The sequence below is a fragment of the Protomyctophum bolini genome (genome assembly GCF_963924005.1).
Source record: "Protomyctophum bolini genome assembly, chromosome: 22".
Lineage (NCBI taxonomy): Eukaryota > Metazoa > Chordata > Actinopteri > Myctophiformes > Myctophidae > Protomyctophum > Protomyctophum bolini.
The window spans coordinates 34,034,090-34,051,122 of record NC_137883.1 but is presented as its reverse complement, the minus strand read 5'-3'; the positions used below and the strand labels follow the sequence as shown (position 1 = coordinate 34,051,122).

Here is a 17,033-nt window from a genome sequence, read left to right as displayed (position 1 = left end):
CTGACTGCCTGCCTGTCCAATTCTCCATGAGTAGCTGTCTGTCTGTCTGCCTGTCTATGAGTAGCTGTCTGCCTGCCTGCCAGCCAGCAAGTTGGTTAACAGAAAATAAATTGTTATGGCTGAGTAAAATAAAATACAATAAACACAATTTGCCTGAAAATAGATTACCCAGCTATGACCTTTTTCATGAAAAAAAATGAGTAGTGATATGGCTGACTGAGTAAAATAAAACAATCTACCTGAAAATAGATAGCTATAAGTGAAGAGCAATTTCCGCAATTACCATTTCCGCAATTTCCTCAATTTCCATTTCCGCAATTTCCGCAATGGTGGAATTGGAAATTTCCAATTCCACCATTTCCGCAATTTCCGCAATTACAATTTCCGCAATGGTGGAATTGGAAATTTCCAATTCCACCATTTCCGCAATTTCCGCAATTACAATTTCCGCAATTTCCGCAATGGTGGAATTGGAAATTTCCAATTCCACCATTTCCGCAATTACAATTTCCGCAATTTCCGCAATGGTGGAATTGGAAATTTCCAATTCCACCATTTCCGCAATTTCCGCAATTACAATTTCCGCAATTTCCATTTCCAACTATTAATGGCAGCTGGGTTTCATCATTCAAATAAAATAGAATTCTGTCCGTTTAGCTATAAAATTGTCAGGGAATAGGGATACACAGTATATGTCTTTCATTTGCATTGCATCTCCCCCCCCCCCCCCCCCCAAGCTTTTATTTTCATCATAGCTTAGTCATCATAGCTTAGTTTCCATTTAGTTTTCCTCAGTGGAAAAAGGTAGTCGACGAAAACAACACTTCAGCACACATGATTTGAAATATATTTATTATATTTATATTATATTTACACAATAAATAATATAAAATTGTAGTAAACAACACAAGTTAGATATGTGATAAGTGGTGAAGATTTAAGCACGGTGCGGTCAGCTTTTTGAGCAGTGCAATTTTAATATATTCCTTACTGTAGGAATGCTCTTTAATCTAACATATCAGTAGAATTCTTGTGCTAAGACATCATTACACTCTGAAAACTCCCTTTTACACTCCATTACAAAATACGCATTTTGTTATGAAAATGTGTACAACAATCCATGAATTGTAAACCCTTTTGAAATATTTATTGCGAGATTGCACAAACTTTTGTTAGGTATTGCGAGATTGCACATGTTTGTGTTAACGGACGTCCTATCTTAATACGTAATTGTGCAGCATACGACTTCCCGTGGCGATTATCGTCGCACAACGACAAGTGTAAAGCCCAAACTACACCAAAAGTTGAATTGGTGTGGTTGACCTAAAAAGAAAAGAAAAAAAAACGCTTTGTCGTGGTTTGGGGTTATAGAGCGTCGCAGTCCCGCCCCCTTTCATGACGACGCCAGGCCCAGGAAATAGTTCCCAATGCATTTTTTCCCCATAGACAATTCAAAACGTATTTATTTAAAGACCTTTTAAGCGTTGTACGAAGCCAACTCTTGTCATGACAAATCATGACAACAAACACAATATTTTGGACCAAACAAATAATTACAAAGAAGAAAAACAACAGAAAAGTGTTGGCTTTGTCCGCGGCGTATAAACGTCTTTAAATAAATACTTTCTGAAAAGTCTATGAGGAAAATGAACGGGTCTATCGAGGGGGCGGGACTGCGACGCTCTATAAGGGTGTGGTCAAACAGACAGGGTGGCTATGAATCGCAAACCAAGGCAAAAACATCTGAACTAATCGTCATATCGATTTAAAGTCAAAAATCGCCCAACCCTGGTTGAATTCACTTGCCGATGCCATCAATGTGTGTGACCATACCCTAAGCCAGTGGTTCTCAACCTGTGGGCCGTGAAGATACTGTGCAAGTGGGCCCTCAAATAATTGTCTAAACACTTTTAAGATTGTAATATGATAATATAGCGTTATTAAATATGAAAACCTATTGATATGTCATGCTTTAAAGTGAGTTTTCATTGTGATAAATGATTGATCCAAGCAGGAACAAAACATGCTCTGAAGAATATGCATGCGGCCACGATTCCCGGCGAATGCTCAGGGTTTTTTCAAGTGGGCCCTGATCCAGAAACAGGTTGAGAACCACTGCCCTAAACCGGGCCTAAAGGACCACTTCAGCCTTGACCCTTGACCTTATACTGTATAATTTGTCCTCATTAAAGTTCCAGGCATGATGATCTCACTCTGTGTCACAGAGGTTGGGCTGTGGACGGTTGAGAAACCTGCCTACCGACCGGTCACATGTCATCCATGTGGACCATTGAGAAACCTGCCTACCGACCGGTCACATGTCATCCATGTGGACCGTTGAGAAACCTGCCTACCGACCGGTCACATGTCATCCATGTGGACCGTTGAGAAACCTGCCTACCGACCGGTCACATGTCATCCATGTGGACGGTTGAGAAACCTGCCTACCGACCGGTCACATGTCATCCATGTGGACGGTTGAGAAACCTGCCTACCGACCGGTCACATGTCATCCATGTGGACGGTTGAGAAACCTGCCTACCGACCGGTCACATGTCATCCATGTGGACCAATGAGAAACCTGCCTACCGACCAGTCACATGTCAGCGATGACAGAACAACGGCTTCTATTTCAGTGTTTCAACTTTCCAGTATTTGATATTTAGTTTAGTTTCTATTCCGCTTGGAATTCCTGACCGATGATGTCATTGGTTGCCACAGAGTCCTGAACGGTCTTAAAAAGAACAACTTTTGTTTTTTTCTACTGGCCTGGGGGGGGGGGGGGGGGGGGGGGGGGGAGCCACACTGTGTGTCATAGGCTGAATGTGTCAGTTTGACACATTCAGTAGATCTCGTGATCTTTTGTGGCCAGATGTAACTTATTTTACTTTCTCTAACAACCTAAAACATGAACCTTGGTTGAACAAAAACTAAAGTTGTCCCTTAACAGCCCTGTGAGACACCGAGCGAGTAGAGAGAAAATGTGTCATCTTCTAATGAGCATTTAGTGAGGACCAGGGTCATCAAAATGGAAATGGATGAAGTGCTCCTTTAAAGTAGCTATACTTAATAATATGATATTTTTAATGACATTTCTTTTTTGTATTCAGACAGCCATTGCTGGGTTAAACACTCCCCCGAATCGTTTTAGTCTCTGACACCTCTAGGGGCCACAGTCTGGCCTAGAAGCATTGTCACATTGGTCCACTTCCTGATATGCCAGTCATTTGCCGTCAGGGGGACATTTTGGATCAGTGACAAAGCTTCCAGGAATATCTTTGAATGCAGAGCCCTATAGATGTCAAAGAGACGTTTAACTAGTTAGCCCTATAGATGTCACAGAGACTACATTCTTTGGGGGAGCATTTAAAGTTTTAAACCTTTATGTGTAGTTGTTACGTCCCCACCAAAGAGGTCCAGGTATTATTTTGTGCAAAAGCGCATTATTGGCTATTTCCCCTACCATAAGCCCTCAATGAATTGAATTTAATTGAATGGGGCATTGGGGTGTTGTGCTAATTCGCTTATTTCCATCGCTCAAATAATTATTTTTTGCATATATCCTCTCTTCATAATGTAAATAGTATCCCAAGGACACCTGGACCTCTTTGGTGGGGACGTAACGACTACAAATAAAAGGTAAGAAAGCCTTCTAGCATGACATTCTCCTTTAACTAGTGATACAACGATGTATCGGTCCACACATATCGCTATCGGCCGTTATTTGGTGTTATCGGCAAATAAAACTTGACATTTACCGATGGCAGTAGCCAGATTTTTATCTGGTGTTGAGAAGCATACGTTTTGCATTGGGCTGCTGTTGGTTATCTGTAGCCTATACCCAGCTGTAGATTCTGAATATGTATTTATTGTATTGAAGATGCATAGTTGTATTCGTTTCCCTGGCAAAAAAGGGGGTAAATAAAAAGCTAAATAAACATATCGGTATCAGTATCGACTAAATTGTAATTTTAAACATCGGGCCAAGAATTTCCATATCGGCGCATCCCTACGTTTTAACCCATTCAGGACGGGAACGCCTTTTGGTGTTTTAAGCATTACCGTATGTTATACTTCAGCTATTGAAAAATACCAGATCTACAAGCTCGTAGCGCTGCACTTGGTGCTTGCGCTACGAGCTTGTAGATCTGTTTTTTTTTTTTTTTAATCTGAATATATTCTTTCAGAGCGAATTATGTTTTAACTCAATTGTTTTAGCTTGTGGGGAGATATAGAAACATGTTTTTCTTCTCAGAAAACTCATGATTTAGAAGACGACAATAATTGTAGAATCTGGTCTCGGGTCTTAAATGGGTCATTAACCCATTGGCTGGGCTGTCTGAATACCAAGACAGAAAGTCATCGTGATGTTCATATCTTTAGTACTTCTAATCTAATCTCCTTCAACTCTCCCACTCGTCGGCGGAGGATGAAGATGAGGAGGAGGAGCAGCAGGTCTCCAGTCGGTCAGGGAGGGTCCGGTAGGTGAGGTACTCCAGGATCCTCCGGGGGATGGGCAGCGGCTCGATCTGGTGCGTGGACACGGAGTGGCGCAGAACGGAGCGGCACAGGTGTCTGAGGCTGGGCACCACCCGGGGGGTCCTCCAGAAGCGCACGTTGCCGTCCCGCGTTCTGCCGGGCCGGACGGGAGAGGAGAGAAACAAACACAGGTACCTTTTTGTAAGTACTAGCCAGTAGGGCATTAAGCAACTAGTTTACTAGTTTACTAGTTTATTGGTCGACTAGTAAATCCACTAGTCGACCTTGTTGGTACTAGTTGACTAGTTGTAGGACTCTAGGCAACTAGTCAACTAGTAAAAATGACTAGAAGTGAATGCCCTACTAGCCAGCAGTGTTCATTTCAGACTAGAGATGTCCCGATACTCATCGTGAAAAGTATCGGATCGGCCATTATTTGGTCATATTGGCTCATATTGGTATCTGTGAAAATGCCAGTCTAACCAGTGATCCAACACAGGGGTAAGGGGTTGACACTATGCCAGTCTAACCAGCGATCCGACACAGGGGTAAGGGGTTGACACTATGCCAGTCTAACCAGCGATCCGACACAGGGGTGTAAGGGGTTGACACTATGGCAGGTAAATACAATGGTGGGACATGTGGAGTTTGCTTTGGAGTTGCCCCAAACTGCAAAAGTGCACATTTGAGTGAGGAGTCTGCTATAAACACAACACCAGATATATAGCTAGATAGCTATAAACACTATTCCCGGACAGTAGACTTCTTTCTTTTTGTATTATTATAAATAGTATTCTCTGATATTCAGTATGGGCTAACACAGAAATGGTGGTATAGGGATGTCGGATCGGAAACGATCCGACATCCCTATTTCAGACTAAAGGTTTTTCAGAAGAGTAAAGTACAAATTCCTCAAGAAAGTAAATGTACTTAGTTACTTTATGCCACTGGAAATACACAGCCTCTATATCGTACGGCATACTATGGCACGCCGTTTTTCATCATTTTTGAGGATTTGAAAAAAATGAAAAAAACGATGGGTTATAGCCCATGTTTTTTGAAATTTTGAAAAAAAAAGTTACCCTCGTTTCTCATCATTTTGGACCGTGGGCTATAGCCCATATCGTACGGCATACTATGGCACGCCGTTTTTCATCATTTTTGAGGATTTGAAAAAAATGAAAAAATGAAAAAAAACGATGGGTTATAGCCCATGTTTTTTGAAATTTTGAAAAAAAAAGTTAGCCTCGTTTCTCATCATTTTGGACCGTGGGCTATAGCCCATATCGTACGGCATACTATGGCACGCAGTTTTTCATCATTTTTGAGGATTTTTAAAAAATGAAAAAAACGATGGGTTATAGTCCATGTTTTTTGATTTTTTGAAGAAAATTTGAATCCTCGTTTTTCATCATTTTTGACCATCCTACTGAGCAATAGCCGGCTATTAGACGTGTGTCTAAAAATGGGATAAAAAACGTCTAAAAATAGACGTCTAAAACACGTCTATTTTTAGACTTTTAGAAAAAAAAATTACCCTCGTTTTTCATCATTTTGGACCATGGCTATAGCCCATATCGTACGGCATACTATAGCACGCCGTTTTTCATCATTTTTGAAAAAAATGAAAAAATGAAAAAAAACGATGGGTTATAGCCCATGTTTTTTGAATTTTTTGAAAAAAAAAGTTATCCTCGTTTCTCATCATTTTGGACCATGGGCTATAGCCCATATCGTACGGCATACTATGGCACGCCGTTTTTCATCATTTTTGAGGATTTGAAAAAAATGAAAAAATGAAAAAAACGATGGGTTATAGCCCATGTTTTTTGAAATTTTGAAAAAAAAAGTTAGCCTCGTTTCTCATCATTTTGGACCGTGGGCTATAGCCCATATCGTACGGCATACTATGGCACGCCGTTTTTCATCATTTTTGAGGATTTTTAAAAAAAATGAAAAAAACGATGGGTTATAGCCCATGTTTTTTGATTTTTTGAAGAAAATTTGAATCCTCGTTTTTCATCATTTTTGACCATCCTACTGAGCAATAGCCGGCTATTAGACGTGTGTCTAAAAATGGGATAAAAAACGTCTAAAAGTAGACGTCTAAAACACGTCTATTTTTAGACGTGTTTTAGACGTTATTTTTAGACTTTTAGAAAAAAAAATTACCCTCGTTTCTCATCATTTTGGACCGTGGGCTATAGCCCATATCGTACGGCATACTATAGCACGCCGTTTTTCATCATTTTTGAGGATTTGAAAAAAATGACGAAATGACAAAAACGATGGGTTATAGCCCATGTTTTTTGAAATTTTGAAAAAAAAAGTTATCCTCGTTTCTCATCATTTTGGACCATGGGCTATAGGCCATATCGTACGGCATACTATGGCACGCCGTTTTTCATCATTTTTGAGGATTTGAAAAAAATTAAAAAATTAAAAAAACGATGGGTTATAGCCCATGTTTTTTGAAATTTTGAAAAAAAAAGTTAGCCTCGTTTCTCATCATTTTGGACCGTGGGCTATAGCCCATATCGTACGGCATACTATGGCACGCCGTTTTTCATCATTTTTGAGGATTTGAAAAAAATGAAAAAATGAAAAAAACGATGGGTTATAGCCCATGTTTTTTGATTTTTTGAAGAAAATTTGAATCCTCGTTTGAATCCTATTTTTAGACGTGTTTTAGACGTCTATTTTTAGACTTTTAGAAAAAAAAATTACCCTCCTTTCTCATCATTTTGGACCATGGGCTATAGGCCATATCGTACGGCATACTATGGCACGCCGTTTTTCATCATTTTTGAGGATTTGAAAAAAATGAAAAAATGAAAAAATGAAAAAAACGATGGGTTATAGCCCATGTTTTTTGAAATTTTGAAAAAAAAAGTTAGCCTCGTTTCTCATCATTTTGGACCGTGGGCTATAGCCCATATCGTACGGCATACTATGGCACGCCGTTTTTCATCATTTTTGAGGATTTTTAAAAAAATGAAAAAAACGATGGGTTATAGCCCATGTTTTTTGATTTTTTGAAGAAAATTTGAATCCTCGTTTTTCATCATTTTTGACCATCCTACTGAGCAATAGCCGGCTATTAGACGTGTGTCTAAAAATGGGATAAAAAACGTCTAAAAGTAGACGTCTAAAACACGTCTATTTTTAGACGTGTTTTAGACGTTATTTTTAGACTTTTAGAAAAAAAAATTACCCTCGTTTCTCATCATTTTGGACCGTGGGCTATAGCCCATATCGTACGGCATACTATAGCACGCCGTTTTTCATCATTTTTGAGGATTTGAAAAAAATGACGAAATGACAAAAACGATGGGTTATAGCCCATGTTTTTTGAAATTTTGAAAAAAAAAGTTATCCTCGTTTCTCATCATTTTGGACCATGGGCTATAGGCCATATCGTACGGCATACTATAGCACGCCGTTTTTCATCATTTTTGAGGATTTGAAAAAAATGAAAAAATGAAAAAAACGATGGGTTATAGCCCATGTTTTTTGATTTTTTGAAGAAAATTTGAATCCTCGTTTGAATCCTATTTTTAGACGTGTTTTAGACGTCTATTTTTAGACTTTTAGAAAAAAAAATTACCCTCGTTTCTCATCATTTTGGACCATGGGCTATAGGCCATATCGTACGGCATACTATGGCACGCCGTTTTTCATCATTTTTGAGGATTTGAAAAAAATTAAAAAATTAAAAAATGAAAAAAACGATGGGTTATAGCCCATGTTTTTTGAAATTTTGAAAAAAAAAGTTAGCCTCGTTTCTCATCATTTTGGACCGTGGGCTATAGCCCATATCGTACGGCATACTATGGCACGCCGTTTTTCATCATTTTTGAGGATTTGAAAAAAATGAAAAAATGAAAAAAACGATGGGTTATAGCCCATGTTTTTTGATTTTTTGAAGAAAATTTGAATCCTCGTTTGAATCCTATTTTTAGACGTGTTTTAGACGTCTATTTTTAGACTTTTAGAAAAAAAAATTACCCCCGTTTCTCATCATTTTGGACCATGGGCTATAGGCCATATCGTACGGCATACTATGGCACGCCGTTTTTCATCATTTTTGAGGATTTGAAAAAAATGAAAAAATGAAAAAATGAAAAAAACGATGGGTTATAGCCCATGTTTTTTGAAATTTTGAAAAAAAAAGTTAGCCTCGTTTCTCATCATTTTGGACCGTGGGCTATAGCCCATATCGTACGGCATACTATGGCACGCCGTTTTTCATCATTTTTGAGGATTTGAAAAAAATGAAAAAATGAAAAAAACGATGGGTTATAGCCCATGTTTTTTGATTTTTTGAAGAAAATTTGAATCCTCGTTTGAATCCTATTTTTAGACGTGTTTTAGACGTCTATTTTTAGACTTTTAGAAAAAAAAATTACCCTCGTTTCTCATCATTTTGGACCATGGGCTATAGGCCATATCGTACGGCATACTATGGCACGCCGTTTTTCATCATTTTTGAGGATTTGAAAAAAATGAAAAAATGAAAAAATGAAAAAAACGATGGGTTATAGCCCATGTTTTTTGAAATTTTGAAAAAAAAAGTTAGCCTCGTTTCTCATCATTTTGGACCGTGGGCTATAGCCCATATCGTACGGCATACTATGGCACGCCGGCTATTAGACGTGTGTCTAAAAATGGGATAAAAAACGTCTAAAAGTAGACGTCTAAAACACGTCTATTTTTAGACGTGTTTTAGACGTCTATTTTTAGACTTTTAGAAAAAAAAATTACCCTCGTTTTTCATCATTTTGGACCATGGGCTATAGCCCATATCGTACGGCATACTATAGCACGCCGTTTTTCATCATTTTTGAGGATTTGAAAAAAATGACGAAATGACAAAAACGATGGGTTATAGCCCATGTTTTTTGAAATTTTGAAAAAAAAAGTTATCCTCGTTTCTCATCATTTTGGACCATGGGCTATAGGCCATATCGTACGGCATACTATAGCACGCCGTTTTTCATCATTTTTGAGGATTTGAAAAAAATGACGAAATGACAAAAACGATGGGTTATAGCCCATGTTTTTTGAAATTTTGAAAAAAAAAGTTATCCTCGTTTCTCATCATTTTGGACCATGGGCTATAGGCCATATCGTACGGCATACTATGGCACGCCGTTTTTCATCATTTTTGAGGATTTGAAAAAAATGACGAAATGACAAAAACGATGGGTTATAGCCCATGTTTTTTGAAATTTTGGAAAAAAAAGTTAGCCTCGTTTCTCATCATTTTGGACCGTGGGCTATAGCCCATATCGTACGGCATACTATGGCACGCCGTTTTTCATCATTTTTGAGGATTTGAAAAAAATGAAAAAATGAAAAAAACGATGGGTTATAGCCCATGTTTTTTGATTTTTTGAAGAAAATTTGAATCCTCGTTTGAATCCTATTTTTAGACGTGTTTTAGACGTCTATTTTTAGACTTTTAGAAAAAAAAATTACCCTCGTTTCTCATCATTTTGGACCATGGGCTATAGGCCATATCGTACGGCATACTATGGCACGCCGTTTTTCATCATTTTTGAGGATTTGAAAAAAATGAAAAAATGAAAAAATGAAAAAAACGATGGGTTATAGCCCATGTTTTTTGAAATTTTGAAAAAAAAAGTTAGCCTCGTTTCTCATCATTTTGGACCGTGGGCTATAGCCCATATCGTACGGCATACTATGGCACGCCGTTTTTCATCATTTTTGAGGATTTTTTAAAAAATGAAAAAAACGATGGGTTATAGCCCATGTTTTTTGATTTTTTGAAGAAAATTTGAATCCTCGTTTTTCATCATTTTTGACCATCCTACTGAGCAATAGCCGGCTATTAGACGTGTGTCTAAAAATGGGATAAAAAACGTCTAAAAGTAGACGTCTAAAACACGTCTATTTTTAGACGTGTTTTAGACGTTATTTTTAGACTTTTAGAAAAAAAAATTACCCTCGTTTCTCATCATTTTGGACCGTGGGCTATAGCCCATATCGTACGGCATACTATAGCACGCCGTTTTTCATCATTTTTGAGGATTTGAAAAAAATGACGAAATGACAAAAACGATGGGTTATAGCCCATGTTTTTTGAAATTTTGAAAAAAAAAGTTATCCTCGTTTCTCATCATTTTGGACCATGGGCTATAGGCCATATCGTACGGCATACTATGGCACGCCGTTTTTCATCATTTTTGAGGATTTGAAAAAAATTAAAAAATTAAAAAAACGATGGGTTATAGCCCATGTTTTTTGAAATTTTGGAAAAAAAAGTTAGCCTCGTTTCTCATCATTTTGGACCGTGGGCTATAGCCCATATCGTACGGCATACTATGGCACGCCGTTTTTCATCATTTTTGAGGATTTGAAAAAAATGAAAAAATGAAAAAAACGATGGGTTATAGCCCATGTTTTTTGATTTTTTGAAGAAAATTTGAATCCTCGTTTGAATCCTATTTTTAGACGTGTTTTAGACGTCTATTTTTAGACTTTTAGAAAAAAAAAATACCCTCGTTTCTCATCATTTTGGACCATGGGCTATAGGCCATATCGTACGGCATACTATGGCACGCCGTTTTTCATCATTTTTGAGGATTTGAAAAAAATGAAAAAATGAAAAAATGAAAAAAACGATGGGTTATAGCCCATGTTTTTTGAAATTTTGAAAAAAAAAGTTAGCCTCGTTTCTCATCATTTTGGACCGTGGGCTATAGCCCATATCGTACGGCATACTATGGCACGCCGGCTATTAGACGTGTGTCTAAAAATGGGATAAAAAACGTCTAAAAGTAGACGTCTAAAACACGTCTATTTTTAGACGTGTTTTAGACGTCTATTTTTAGACTTTTAGAAAAAAAAATTACCCTCGTTTTTCATCATTTTGGACCATGGGCTATAGCCCATATCGTACGGCATACTATGGCACGCCGTTTTTCATCATTTTTGAGGATTTGAAAAAAATTAAAAAATGAAAAAAACGATGGGTTATAGCCCATGTTTTTTGAAATTTTGAAAAAAAAAGTTAGCCTCGTTTCTCATCATTTTGGACCGTGGGCTATAGCCCATATCGTACGGCATACTATGGCACGCCGTTTTTCATCATTTTTGAGGATTTGAAAAAAATGAAAAAATGAAAAAAACGATGGGTTATAGCCCATGTTTTTTGATTTTTTGAAGAAAATTTGAATCCTCGTTTGAATCCTATTTTTAGACGTGTTTTAGACGTCTATTTTTAGACTTTTAGAAAAAAAAATTACCCTCGTTTCTCATCATTTTGGACCATGGGCTATAGGCCATATCGTACGGCATACTATGGCACGCCGTTTTTCATCATTTTTGAGGATTTGAAAAAAATGAAAAAATGAAAAAAACGATGGGTTATAGCCCATGTTTTTTGAAATTTTGAAAAAAAAAGTTAGCCTCGTTTCTCATCATTTTGGACCGTGGGCTATAGCCCATATCGTACGGCATACTATGGCACGCCGGCTATTAGACGTGTGTCTAAAAATGGGATAAAAAACGTCTAAAAGTAGACGTCTAAAACACGTCTATTTTTAGACGTGTTTTATACGTCTATTTTTAGACTTTTAGAAAAAAAAATACCCTCGTTTTTCATCATTTTGGACCATGGGCTATAGCCCATATCGTACGGCATACTATAGCACGCCGTTTTTCATCATTTTTGAGGATTTGAAAAAAATGACGAAATGACAAAAACGATGGGTTATAGCCCATGTTTTTTGAAATTTTGAAAAAAAAAGTTATCCTCGTTTCTCATCATTTTGGACCATGGGCTATAGGCCATATCGTACGGCATACTATGGCACGCCGTTTTTCATCATTTTTGAGGATTTGAAAAAAATTAAAAAATTAAAAAAACGATGGGTTATAGCCCATGTTTTTTGAAATTTTGAAAAAAAAAGTTAGCCTCGTTTCTCATCATTTTGGACCGTGGGCTATAGCCCATATCGTACGGCATACTATGGCACGCCGTTTTTCATCATTTTTGAGGATTTGAAAAAAATGAAAAAATGAAAAAAACGATGGGTTATAGCCCATGTTTTTTGAAATTTTGAAAAAAAAAGTTAGCCTCGTTTCTCATCATTTTGGACCGTGGGCTATAGCCCATATCGTACGGCATACTATGGCACGCCGTTTTTCATCATTTTTGAGGATTTGAAAAAAAAGAAAAAAAACGATGGGTTATAGCCCATGTTTTTTGAAATTTTGAAGAAAATTTGAATCCTCGTTTTTCATCATTTTTGACCATCCTACTGAGCAATAGCCGGCTATTAGACGTGTGTCTAAAAATGGGATGAAAAACGTCTAAAAGTAGACGTCTAAAACACGTCTATTTTTAGACGTGTTTTAGACGTTATTTTTAGACTTTTAGAAAAAAAAATTACCCTCGTTTCTCATCATTTTGGACCGTGGGCTATAGCCCATATCGTACGGCATACTATAGCACGCCGTTTTTCATCATTTTTGAGGATTTGAAAAAAATGACGAAATGACAAAAACGATGGGTTATAGCCCATGTTTTTTGAAATTTTGAAAAAAAAAGTTATCCTCGTTTCTCATCATTTTGGACCATGGGCTATAGGCCATATCGTACGGCATACTATGGCACGCCGTTTTTCATCATTTTTGAGGATTTGAAAAAAATTAAAAAATGAAAAAAACGATGGGTATAGCCCATGTTTTTTGAAATTTTGAAAAAAAAAGTTAGCCTCGTTTCTCATCATTTTGGACCGTGGGCTATAGCCCATATCGTACGGCATACTATGGCACGCCGTTTTTCATCATTTTTGAGGATTTGAAAAAAATGAAAAAATGAAAAAAACGATGGGTTATAGCCCATGTTTTTTGATTTTTTGAAGAAAATTTGAATCCTCGTTTGAATCCTATTTTTAGACGTGTTTTAGACGTCTATTTTTAGACTTTTAGAAAAAAAAATTACCCTCGTTTCTCATCATTTTGGACCATGGGCTATAGGCCATATCGTACGGCATACTATGGCACGCCGTTTTTCATCATTTTTGAGGATTTGAAAAAAATGAAAAAATGAAAAAATGAAAAAAACGATGGGTTATAGCCCATGTTTTTTGAAATTTTGAAAAAAAAAGTTAGCCTCGTTTCTCATCATTTTGGACCGTGGGCTATAGCCCATATCGTACGGCATACTATGGCACGCCGTTTTTCATCATTTTTGAGGATTTTTAAAAAAATGAAAAAAACGATGGGTTATAGCCCATGTTTTTTGATTTTTTGAAGAAAATTTGAATCCTCGTTTTTCATCATTTTTGACCATCCTACTGAGCAATAGCCGGCTATTAGACGTGTGTCTAAAAATGGGATAAAAAACGTCTAAAAGTAGACGTCTAAAACACGTCTATTTTTAGACGTGTTTTAGACGTTATTTTTAGACTTTTAGAAAAAAAAATTACCCTCGTTTCTCATCATTTTGGACCGTGGGCTATAGCCCATATCGTACGGCATACTATAGCACGCCGTTTTTCATCATTTTTGAGGATTTGAAAAAAATGACGAAATGACAAAAACGATGGGTTATAGCCCATGTTTTTTGAAATTTTGAAAAAAAAAGTTATCCTCGTTTCTCATCATTTTGGACCATGGGCTATAGGCCATATCGTACGGCATACTATGGCACGCCGTTTTTCATCATTTTTGAGGATTTGAAAAAAATTAAAAAATGAAAAAAACGATGGGTTATAGCCCATGTTTTTTGAAATTTTGGAAAAAAAAGTTAGCCTCGTTTCTCATCATTTTGGACCGTGGGCTATAGCCCATATCGTACGGCATACTATGGCACGCCGTTTTTCATCATTTTTGAGGATTTGAAAAAAATGAAAAAATGAAAAAAACGATGGGTTATAGCCCATGTTTTTTGATTTTTTGAAGAAAATTTGAATCCTCGTTTGAATCCTATTTTTAGACGTGTTTTAGACGTCTATTTTTAGACTTTTAGAAAAAAAAATTACCCTCGTTTCTCATCATTTTGGACCATGGGCTATAGGCCATATCGTACGGCATACTATGGCACGCCGTTTTTCATCATTTTTGAGGATTTGAAAAAAATGAAAAAATGAAAAAAACGATGGGTTATAGCCCATGTTTTTTGAAATTTTGAAAAAAAAAGTTAGCCTCGTTTCTCATCATTTTGGACCGTGGGCTATAGCCCATATCGTACGGCATACTATGGCACGCCGGCTATTAGACGTGTGTCTAAAAATGGGATAAAAAACGTCTAAAAGTAGACGTCTAAAACACGTCTATTTTTAGACGTGTTTTATACGTCTATTTTTAGACTTTTAGAAAAAAAAATACCCTCGTTTTTCATCATTTTGGACCATGGGCTATAGCCCATATCGTACGGCATACTATAGCACGCCGTTTTTCATCATTTTTGAGGATTTGAAAAAAATGACGAAATGACAAAAACGATGGGTTATAGCCCATGTTTTTTGAAATTTTGAAAAAAAAAGTTATCCTCGTTTCTCATCATTTTGGACCATGGGCTATAGGCCATATCGTACGGCATACTATGGCACGCCGTTTTTCATCATTTTTGAGGATTTGAAAAAAATTAAAAAATGAAAAAAACGATGGGTTATAGCCCATGTTTTTTGAAATTTTGAAAAAAAAAGTTAGCCTCGTTTCTCATCATTTTGGACCGTGGGCTATAGCCCATATCGTACGGCATACTATGGCACGCCGTTTTTCATCATTTTTGAGGATTTGAAAAAAATGAAAAAATGAAAAAAACGATGGGTTATAGCCCATGTTTTTTGATTTTTTGAAGAAAATTTGAATCCTCGTTTGAATCCTATTTTTAGACGTGTTTTAGACGTCTATTTTTAGACTTTTAGAAAAAAAAATTACCCTCGTTTCTCATCATTTTGGACCATGGGCTATAGGCCATATCGTACGGCATACTATGGCACGCCGTTTTTCATCATTTTTGAGGATTTGAAAAAAATGAAAAAATGAAAAAATGAAAAAAACGATGGGTTATAGCCCATGTTTTTTGAAATTTTGAAAAAAAAAGTTAGCCTCGTTTCTCATCATTTTGGACCGTGGGCTATAGCCCATATCGTACGGCATACTATGGCACGCCGTTTTTCATCATTTTTGAGGATTTTTAAAAAAATGAAAAAAACGATGGGTTATAGCCCATGTTTTTTGATTTTTTGAAGAAAATTTGAATCCTCGTTTTTCATCATTTTTGACCATCCTACTGAGCAATAGCCGGCTATTAGACGTGTGTCTAAAAATGGGATAAAAAACGTCTAAAAGTAGACGTCTAAAACACGTCTATTTTTAGACGTGTTTTAGACGTTATTTTTAGACTTTTAGAAAAAAAAATTACCCTCGTTTCTCATCATTTTGGACCGTGGGCTATAGCCCATATCGTACGGCATACTATAGCACGCCGTTTTTCATCATTTTTGAGGATTTGAAAAAAATGACGAAATGACAAAAACGATGGGTTATAGCCCATGTTTTTTGAAATTTTGAAAAAAAAAGTTATCCTCGTTTCTCATCATTTTGGACCATGGGCTATAGGCCATATCGTACGGCATACTATGGCACGCCGTTTTTCATCATTTTTGAGGATTTGAAAAAAATTAAAAAATGAAAAAAACGATGGGTTATAGCCCATGTTTTTTGAAATTTTGGAAAAAAAAGTTAGCCTCGTTTCTCATCATTTTGGACCGTGGGCTATAGCCCATATCGTACGGCATACTATGGCACGCCGTTTTTCATCATTTTTGAGGATTTGAAAAAAATTAAAAAATGAAAAAAACGATGGGTTATAGCCCATGTTTTTTGAAATTTTGAAAAAAAAAGTTAGCCTCGTTTCTCATCATTTTGGACCATGGGCTATAGCCCATATCGTACGGCATACTATGGCACGCCGTTTTTCATCATTTTTGAGGATTTGAAAAAAATGAAAAAATACGATGGGTTATAGCCCATGTTTTTTGATTTTTTGAAGAAAATTTGAATCCTCGTTTTTCATCATTTTTGACCATCCTACTGAGCAATAGCCGGCTATTAGACGTGTGTCTAAAAATGGGATGAAAAACGTCTAAAAGTAGACGTCTAAAACACGTCTATTTTTAGACGTGTTTTAGACGTTATTTTTAGACTTTTAGAAAAAAAAATTACCCTCGTTTCTCATCATTTTGGACCGTGGGCTATAGCCCATATCGTACGGCATACTATAGCACGCCGTTTTTCATCATTTTTGAGGATTTGAAAAAAATTAAAAAATGAAAAAAACGATGGGTTATAGCCCATGTTTTTTGAAATTTTGAAAAAAAAAGTTAGCCTCGTTTCTCATCATTTTGGACCGTGGGCTATAGCCCATATCGTACGGCATACTATGGCACGCCGTTTTTCATCATTTTTGAGGATTTGAAAAAAATGAAAAAATACGATGGGTTATAGCCCATGTTTTTTGAAATTTTGAAGAAAATTTGAATCCTCGTTTTTCATCATTTTTGACCATCCTA

At 36.7% G+C, this 17,033-nt stretch overlaps 1 protein-coding gene across 1 annotated transcript in view; it reads right to left on the bottom strand.

The window, feature by feature from the left end:
- Positions 1-4,220: 4,220 nt before the first annotated feature.
- wsb2 (WD repeat and SOCS box containing 2) overlaps positions 4,221-17,033 on the bottom strand; it is a 35,368-nt gene continuing 22,555 nt past the window's right edge. Inside the window, exon 9 of the mRNA XM_080756061.1 lies at positions 4,221-4,632. Coding sequence (XP_080612187.1) covers positions 4,404-4,632 — 229 coding nt within the window. The 3' untranslated portion in view covers positions 4,221-4,403. The remainder of the gene's footprint in view (positions 4,633-17,033) is intronic.